The sequence below is a fragment of the Taudactylus pleione genome, unplaced genomic scaffold (genome assembly GCF_031769625.1).
Source record: "Taudactylus pleione unplaced genomic scaffold, aTauple2 ptg000738l, whole genome shotgun sequence".
Lineage (NCBI taxonomy): Eukaryota > Metazoa > Chordata > Amphibia > Anura > Myobatrachidae > Taudactylus > Taudactylus pleione.
The window spans coordinates 601,892-611,882 of record NW_028285140.1 but is presented as its reverse complement, the minus strand read 5'-3'; the positions used below and the strand labels follow the sequence as shown (position 1 = coordinate 611,882).

Below are 9,991 nucleotides of genomic sequence, written 5' to 3'. Positions count from 1 at the left end.
CAGGCTTCCAGGAGCCCGGGTAAAATCGTACGGCGCCCCGCAAAAAGTGACACGCAGCAGCGATGCCATGACGTCCGGGGGAATTCCTTCTCCGGATACATAATGGGGCAATATACGGTGCATGCAGATAACACAAGAGTGCTGCTACAGAGCATATGAGTATGCACTGGGACTCCAGACATGAAAGGGTCAAGGTGGGCTGGTCAAGGTGAACTACATCACACACCCAGCACTGGGCAGTCCTTGCTGTGCGCAAGTTCCGGGGATTTCGCGCTGCTGAGGATGGCTTGGTCGGCTGCAGTGTGAACGCTGTGAACGGTAGGTACAGGTTTAATGGTTCGTTTGCCGTGCTTGTCATTGCGAGAATGTTTACCCGGTTTCTTCTCTGGTTCCTTTTAAAGGGGGAAAACTATGGAACTGAACGGTGCGTCTGGAGACACAACGGACAGTAACATGGATGGCAGTGATGAAGACTATGTCCCTGACTCATCAGAGGCAGGCAGTATGGAGGATAGCAGCGGGGACGAGAGGTCTTATCATGGGAGACAGACGCTGCTGGCTGAGGATTCCTCTGTGGAAAATGACTCCCTACCTCATAGACCCGATGCATTCACCTTGAAAAAAAACCCATGCTGTGTCAGTCCAGGTACTTACAAAAAAAAGTGATGGTTCAAGGGCATTTACCAAAAAGAACTATTGTCTTTGGTGCGAGAAGCCATATTCGAAAATTGCAAGGCATGTGGAAGCTGTCCACGGCAATGAGCCTGAGGCGGCCCGGGCACTCAGCTACCCAAAATGCTCAAGGGAGAGGCGGCTGCAGCTGGATCTGCTCCGCAAATGAGGAAACTTTGCCCATAATACCAGGGTCTTGGGTGATGGCAGCGGTGTCCTTCTTCCCTGCAAGCAGCCGGGCGAAGCTGCGGCTCCCCAAGACTTCATGCATTGTGTCCACTGCCAGGGCCTTTTCTCCAGACGACACCTGTGGCGACACGTTAAAAGGTGTCCGCTTAAGAAAGGACCAGACAATCCCAAACCTGGTGGACCAGGGTGCAAGCCCTCTGCACTTATGCCACCCCTGTTCCACCAGGTGTTGGGACTGGCCTCTGGAAAGTACTGTCTGACATGATTCATGATGATGTGGTACCAATAATCAAAGGCATCATGCAGTTCGGGCTCCACCTCTACAACAGGCTTGGATTGGATGTCACTAAGTATGAGTATATTCGGCAGAAGCTGCGAGAGGTGGGGAGATTGATGTTGCAAGCCAAAAAGGTTACTCCACTGCGGAGCATGAAAGAGTTCATCCGCCCTGGGAACTTCATACATGTAATTAAGGCTGTAAGGAGCCTGACTGGCTATGACGAAACAACAAATACCTTCCAGGTACCCTCACTGGCTCTGAAGGTGGGCCACAGTTTGCAAAAGATATCAAGCATGGTTGAATGTCAGGTGCTTATGGAGGGGCATGGTCCCACTGTGGAGAGTGCTCAGGGCTTTAGAAAATTATACAAGGCAAGGTGGTGTGAGCTGATTTCAACTGCAGCCCTTAAGACCCTGGAAGAGAAAAAATGGAATGCTCCCCCCTCCTACCTTTCACTGAAGATGTGAAGTGGTTGCATCTGTATCTTGGTGACAGACAGCGGGAGTACCTGGAGGGCTTGTCCACCCACCCCACCACAAAGCAGTGGTTGCTGCTGGCCAAGGTAACCCTTACACAGTTCATCCTATTCAACCGCAGGAGGGAAGGTGAGGTCTCAAAGATGTGGCTTGCCTTGTTTGCATCTAGGCACACTGCTGACTTACAGGGTGATGTGGTGCTGGCCCTGTCAGAGCTGGAGAGGAGGCTATGTCAGCACTTCACCCGTATTGAGATTCCAGGGAAGAGAGGCAGGAAAGTTCCTGTCCTCCTTTCCCCATGCATGCAGAAGGCAATGGAGCTCCTGACAGAGAAAAGGGCAGAGTGTGGTGTCAGTCCTGATAATGTCTACATGTTTGCAAGACCTGCTGCTTTGTCTCACCTGAGAGGGTCCGACTGCATTCGCCTATATGCTCGAGAGTGTGGGGCAAAGCATCCGGAAGCACTCTCCTCCACCAGGCTTCGGAAACATGTGGCCACCCTTTCGAGGGTCCTGAACATGAGCGACACAGAGATGGATCAGCTGGCTGACTTCCTTGGGCATGATATCCGGGTGCATCGTCAGTACTACCGCCTCCCTGAAGGTACTCTGCAATTGGCTAAAATAAGTAAGCTCTTTGTGGCACTCCAGCAAGGCAGGTTGGCTGATTTTAAGGGTCAAAGACTGGAAGACATCTCCATTGATCCCAATGGTAGGTATCATGGGTCCAGACCTGCCTGGTACTTCCATGGACTGGCAGTCTAAGGGGGCTGGTTTGACTGGGGACTTCTGTTTATCTCTGTATTTCCAGAACAAATCCAGCTAGCCAGTGATGAATCTGAGGATGAGCCAGAGAGGCAAGTAAGTGGAGTGCCCACGGAGGATGGAGATGCAAGTACCGCAGCAGTGGTGGAGAGACACGCCCCTGTGGCTCCCAAAGGTGTGTATCATTTTCACATCTATTTGGGCAAGGGTGATGGTGGTGGCGAAGGCATCAGTTGGCTTTGTGGGTGTCTAATTTTTTATCTCTCATGCACAGGTGTCTGCAAGGGTGCCAAAAAGAAACCATGGAGCAGTGCAGAAGTAGCAGCTGATGAGAGACACCTGATGCGGTGCATCCTATCCTGCAAAGTACCCGGCAAAAAAAGATTGTGATGCCTGCATTAGGGCTGAGGCACAGGCTCTAAAGTCTCGGGACTGGCTATCTGTCAAGTACTACATAAAAAACCGTATTACTGCTATCATGAGAAAAACTATAGCATGAATAAAATTTCTGTTGGTCAAACTGAAGCATCCTTTCTCTTTGGTAAAACCCTGTAGCAAAGGGCACCCCCAAGGGGTATTAATACCTAATTAGGTCCCCATGAGGTTCAATGGTCTCTAGTCCTTGCTATCATACTTTTATGTTACATCTACACTGGGTGATGTGATATTGATTTGTGTCAGCATGCACCAGCCTGCTCTTCCAGCTGTTGAAGTGATGTGAAAAAGGTGTACCCGTAAGGGATGTTCCAGTCATGGTTCCTGACAAGGTCACAAATACAAGTATGTGTGTGTGTGTGTGTGTGTGTGTGTGTGTGTGTGTATATGTATATATATATATATTAATTTTTTTTTTACATTGTACTTCTAGACCCTGCCTTCTATCATCAGAAGAACTCTGACCAGATCTTATGTTAGTAAACCACCCAATCCCCTCTGTATATTCAGGTATACGTCATATGCTCATTATACTGTACAATCCCTCCCACTGGGCTTAGACAAGTTTCAAATTGATGTTTCCCGCACTTTCTGTTACTTTCAGTTTCCATGAGTCAGTAATGTGAGCAGTGACCGGGGCGCGGCTCTTATCTCGCTATATATACGGTATAGAGGAAACCTGATGTAATCCGTTATTACCTGTCTGTGCAGCTGGTGAAAACATAATTACCAGGAGGAAGGACGCACAAGGGGGACGGCTGTTAGTGTCTAAAAGCAAGTAATGAGTTTAATTTTCTTATTATACTGTGTCTGTAAATACTGGTATCTATATAGTCATGAAAGTGTTTTCAGGTTTTTTAGAGGGGGGGGGGGTTCCGTGGCCAGTCCATGAAGAGAGCATAATTAGCACTTACCCAACTTTAATATGCGTCATACATAGTGTATTGGGGTATATGTATTATATCGGCCTTATGATGTATACAGTCCGGCTCCACACCCAAATGATGTTGTCACAGGATATCCTCTTCGGGGCTTCTCCAGGGTTGGGATTTAGAATGTAGGTAAGTATGCAGTGCATATTTTCCAGATACAAGCATATTCATTACTGGCTGACACATTTTAAAAGATCAACAGGTGGTGTGATTTATTTCATTTGTTACACTGAGAGGATCTTAAAATCATGCAGCTATATTATTATCTGCTACTTCTATTGTGGTCATCATGGTGCAGGACGGGGAGAGGGATTTGCAGACAACCGGCCCCCCCACATTTACCTATGCACACTTATGAGATTACCCGATGCATGTTCGATTTGCAAGTGATTGCACGATAATACCGTCATTATGGTGCAATCGCTTGCTTATATAGCTATGTGGATACACGGCATTAGTCTTTAGGAAGTTCCTGTCCTCCATAATTTATAATCTCTAGAGTACAGGTGGATCTGTTATGAAAAGGGCTCTAGTTAAAATGTCTCCTTGATATATCAGGGAAAATTCAGCAGCTGAGTCCTCCTCACATTTTCTTTATCAGATTGCTCAGCTTATAGAGAACATTTATATATAGTAAAAGATCTAGAAATACAAGGCCTGATTCAGCAAGTATCGCAGTTGCTAATAAGCACACAATAGGTCGATTAATTTGCAGTGCGTGAACCAGACTCAATCGGGACTGCGATCGCAGAGGCTATGCAGACCCATAGAGTGATAGGAAGTGCTGTTTGTGGGGGGGGGTCATCGTCGGACCACAGGTGTGCTAGTGCATTTGAATGTCGCTGCAGGGGCATGCGTAAATTATACACTGCGCAGTGTGAGGTCTCATAGCGTGCGTGGCTGTTAGCAATTTCTGGGTAAGGTCAGGGCTTGTGCAAGTGTGCGTATGAGTCCGATGGTGCTTGATTGTACAATTGGTTTTGCTATTCTGCTAAGTATTACGGATATGTATAAGGGGAAGTTGGCGTCCTTATGTGAGGCTGTGATTGCAAAGCTATACTGCGATCGCAATGCACGTGCATATCATCGCTGATATTAGCAACTGCGTTGCATGTGCGTTAGCAAAATGGTGATCCTTGCTGAATCAGGTCCACAGACAGTATATGGGTCAGTCACACAGTTGCTGCAGAACAGAGCACCTGCATTATACCATATACCTTGTTATTATCAGCATTATGCACCTGACAGAATAAATGACACTATATGTAATGTAACATCAGGATGTAAGTTGTGGTGTGAGCTGGGTCAGACAATGACAGCGGCTTCAGTGGGTGTAATGTGGACATTCCACCAACCTACCTGATGTACACAGCAATAATAATAATGAACCAAGCATTGGCCTTATTGTCAGGCTAAGTATTATAACACAAAGCCGCCAAATCACTACGATTGCACAATATCAGATTGTAGGAAAAGAAGCTGTGATTCTGAGCTGCACCACTAGGTGTCGCTGGAGCTCTGTATAGGAGGTGACACCTGTGACAGCACAGGACCAATCTAATAATGTTATATATACATAATACAACACTCGTCGTCCTAGTGTGTACCCAGCTAAAGGGGAAACAAGAAAAAATTTTTCTATTGCACAGGAAATATGACCATTTATTATAAAAGTATCCCCAAAATGTAATATTCTCAATCTATTTAATACATTTCCTTCTGGATATTGGGGGTGCTGCCACAGATAAATATGGTATACACTCTATGGAAAGGAGAAGGATCTGCATATGGCCCACTTCATATAGATAAAATATAACTTTTATTAATCTGCATATAAAAAATATAAGTATATAAAACTAGCGAAATATATTATATGAAAAGACAATAAGAAAATAGTGATTAAAGTAAAGAAATGTGTAACAAAAACTCCTGTGCCTATTAATAATCCTCACAATTCATATTCTGTCCATATTCCATGAGCATATATTATATGACTATAATTATAGGACTGTGCTAATCATCAAATGTTTCTAGCTGTGTACACTCTCTCAATAGATCTACTGTATGTACTAGCCTGATATTGTTACAGGAGTGTCAGTCAGTGTTTGTTATAAATGTTGATACTTAGTAATAGCATATGTAGCAATATGTCTCAGCTTATTCACAGTCAGATATCTAGCTCTGGCCCTGATTCAGAGCCGGACGCTATGACAGAGCGCTCGCTCTGAATCAGGGCCATCCATCTTAATTTTAGAGCGGCCTCCTGGCCGCTCGTATCGCTGTCGGTGACCACCCACAGCTATAGCGAGCGGCCAGGAAGATGGTCGCGATGGTCAAGACCATCGCGACCATCGGGCTTGCGACGAGACCCTTGCGGTAGGGTCTCGTTGCCGCAATCCCTGGAGTGCTTTTGGCTCTATCAGAGCCAAAAGCACTCCCACTGACATCACTTGTGATGTCAGTGGGGCCGGCCCCAGATGGTAGGTGTTCCCATGGGAACACCTCCATCTGGCCAGCCATGCCCCCGGCACGCCCACCAAAGGGGGCGTGCTGTCACTCACCATCGACAGCACGCCCCCTTTGTAGCGAGACCCATAGCGACGGCTTGCCCATCGCTATCTGGGTCTCACGCATGCGCATGACTGAGCCGGGTCTGCCGTGCGCATGCGCACTGGGCCAACATCGACCCGCTTGCGAGCGCTCCGTGCTGGCGAGCAGGTCTGAATCAGGCCCTCTGTTTTAGTAGGACAGTGTGTGTTCCATTTATTCCACCATTGGTATAAATCCCTTTGTTCAAAAATAATAAATTATGTAAGTTGTATCTAGTATCCCCAATAACAATGTCAATTAGCATATTTCGATCTCACAATGCAGGCTTCTATAGTATATAATGGACAGGATTAATAATTTTATATTCTATGGTATGAATCTAAATACTCTGTGTATGTATCCCCAATAATTGAGTTTTTCTTATTACAGCAGTAGCAATAGCACTGTGTCCTGCTGAGAATTGATTGGTTAATTATAAATAGCAATATAATGCTGCAAATAACGTGATTCAAATCTCAAAACATGATATAACGGGGATCAATGGGATAATTATCCTCCCAAACTAATTTAACTCAGTGCTGTTCTTTATCAGCCTACTGCTTATGGGGTATTGTTTTCCCCTGTATACACAAAAGCCGTTCTTATTAAACATTTGACATAACACTGCTCTTCTCTTATTTGTTATTTCAAAATAATTTTTATTGTTAGGGCAACAAAATATTGTAGTACAGATATATGCACAATCATCTTCAACATAGTAAATAGAACAATCACTTTGCAAGAACGATCATACAACAAAATAGTTATAATATTTGCAGTACGGAAATCCAGATATAAATTGTAGTTGCACATATAAGAAACATTTACATACATCGTTACATATACTAATACTGTCAGTAAATCGGTTACCATTAATGACATAGATCAAAATCATAGATTGAGTTAAGTCAAAAAGGGAGGCCATTATCAAGCACTTCCAAATTATACCATGATGTTAGTTGGAAGCAATTTCGTATGGAGTCTTTAAGTGATGGGGAAAGAGTACGAACATAGGGCAACCATATGCCAAAAAATCTTTCAGCATATTTTTCTTTATTAGTGGACGTCTCTGTCCAATCCATTGTAAACAAAAATATAATTCTAGGGTGTAATAATGTAAGGGTAGGTGGGTGAGGGTCGATCCATTGTGAGAGAATGGTCTTTTTAGCTGCTGCCATCAATTTGGTCATAAGTAGCTTATGTCCCTTAGTCAATCTCTGAGAATGTGTTTTCCGAAATATTCCAAAATGCCCATTCTCTAAGAATCACAAAATCAATTTTTAGAATTTCTTTAATATAATTATTAAGTTTCTCCTAGAAAACTTGTACCTGTGGACAGTCCCATAGGCAATGTACGATGTCAGCGTTAGGCGCTGAGCATTTATAACAATTGGCATCAGGCGCATCACCAATAATATATTTCAATTTAGGGGTGTAGTATGCTGTGTGTAATATTTTTAGATGCATTTCAGCATAAGATACTGATCCCAATTGTTTGTTCATTTTAAAACATGAAAGAGCAATAGACTCTATGGGGATTTGTGGGAAAACCTCCTTCCATTTTGCAAGTCCTGTAGTACTTGTTTCTAAATTTATAAGTGGTCTTCTCTTATTTGTGTCACTGCATGCAGATACAATTTAGATTACTCGGCTGCAGTCATGATTCAGCAGCAAAGGTAATTAATTCAAACACACATGTAATAACATTAAGGTACTCGAGGTTTACAAGCACATAGCATAAACGCTGATGCGCGTTTCGCTACCACTGACAAGGCAGATCCTTCTCCTTTCTATAGACTTTGTACCCAGCTAAAGACAGCATGGATTGAGCACCGCTGACTTATTGTAGATAAACGTAACCATTAGAAATGGCTGATCCCTACTGTATGTAGGGCAGAGATGAATATTCTACCTATTTGGTAATGTACTGTATAATATCTCTTGTAGGACATTGGCTGCACCATGGCAGAGAATACCAACATGAGCATCACACAGGTGAGTCTCTCTCCTGACACTGATTATATAGGCAGCTGGGCAGGGGGAGCTCAAATAATCCAAACTGCTCCGAACAGGTGGAATCCGAGTACACCTGAGCGCAAGCTCAGGTGTTCCTGTCTGGTTTGGATTCCACCTCGAGGTCAACATCTGATTCTCGCGAGACTTGGGTGACGTTCGGTCTCGATATAAGGGGTGTCGCCCGGGACTCTGCGCCATTTCAATCTTGACGCTGTGCAGAGCTGAGCTCTGCATGTTAGTAGAGGCCTTGGGGCTGAGCTCTGTATGTTAGTAGAGGCCTTGGGGCTGAGCTTTGTATGTTAGTAGAGGCCTTGGGGCTGAGCTCTGTATGTTAGTAGAGGCCTTGGGGCTGAGCTTTGTATGTTAGTAGAGGCCTTGGGGCTGAGCTCTGTATGTTAGTAGAGGTCTTAGGAGGGAGGGAGTCGGGACTGGCGGGGGCTGATCGGAGGCGCACACAGCAGTATGCTGCACTTATTCTGCTATATTAGCCTGTCCCTGTACTATCCAGAGGGTTCAGTGGACATTTTGGGCTGTACTCTACAAGCACTGACTTCTTGGGCATAATCCCTCTGTGTATAAAAGCACTGTGACTAATTGATCCTTAGCCCACTTTATACAAACACCATGACTACTAGGGCATAAGCCATCTGTGTATAAGAGCACCTTGACTCCTTGGACCCTAGTCCTCTGTGTATACGGCTATAAGCACCGCGACTCCTTGGACCCTAGCCCTCTGTGTATAAGGCTAAAAGCACCATGACTCCTTGGACCCTAGTCCTCTGTGTATAAGGCTATAAGCACCGTGATTCCTTGGGCCTTAGCCCTCTGTGTCCATATCACACAAGTACTGTGACTCAGTAGTGAGTGGCAATGCTTCATAGATGTGCTTTGAACTGCAGTGTCTGTCTATATATGGGGGAGGCTGAGGATAAATGTGTAATGTGAGGTGAGGTTGGAGTGATGTGTTTCAGCGTTATATGCCGTTCCTACATCACATCATGTGACTTACGAGTGGTATAATATATATGGGGGCTGTGAGGATAAATGTGTAATGTGGTGGTGATGTTGGAGTGATGTGTGTCAGTGTTATATGCCGTTCATACATCACATCATGTGACTTACGAGTGGTATAATATATATGGGGGGTGAGGATAAATGTGTGATGTGGAGGTGATGTTGGAGTGATGTGTGTCAGTGTTATATATGCCGTTCCTACATCACATCATGTGACTTACGAGTGGTATAATATATATGGGGGGTGAGGATAAATGTGTGATGTGGAGGTGATGTTGGAGTGATGTGTGTCAGCGTTATATGCCGTTCCTACATCACATCATGTGACTTACGAGTGGTATAATATATATGGGGGTGTGAGGATAAATGTGTGATGAGGAGGTGATGTTGGAGTGATGTGTGTCAGCGTTATATGCCGTTCCTACATCACATCATGTGACTTACGGGTGGTATAATATATATAGGGGGGGTGTGAGGATAAATGTGTGATGTGGAGGTGATGTTGGAGTGATGTGTGTCAGCGTTATATGCCGTTCCTACATCACATCATGTGACTTACGGGTGGTATAATATATATAGGGGGAGTGTGAGGATAAATGTGTAATGTGAGGTGATGTTGGAGTG

The 9,991-nt window shown here is 44.7% G+C and overlaps 1 protein-coding gene across 1 annotated transcript in view; it reads left to right on the top strand.

The window, feature by feature from the left end:
• The first annotated feature begins 3,473 nt into the window (after positions 1 to 3,473).
• Positions 3,474 to 9,991, top strand: part of LOC148477174 (uncharacterized) — a 167,147-nt gene continuing 160,629 nt past the window's right edge. The window contains exons 1-2 of the mRNA XM_088457085.1: positions 3,474 to 3,590; positions 8,285 to 8,332. Of these exons, the coding sequence (XP_088313211.1) occupies positions 8,300 to 8,332 (33 nt within the window). The 5' untranslated portion in view covers positions 3,474 to 3,590; positions 8,285 to 8,299. The remainder of the gene's footprint in view (positions 3,591 to 8,284; positions 8,333 to 9,991) is intronic.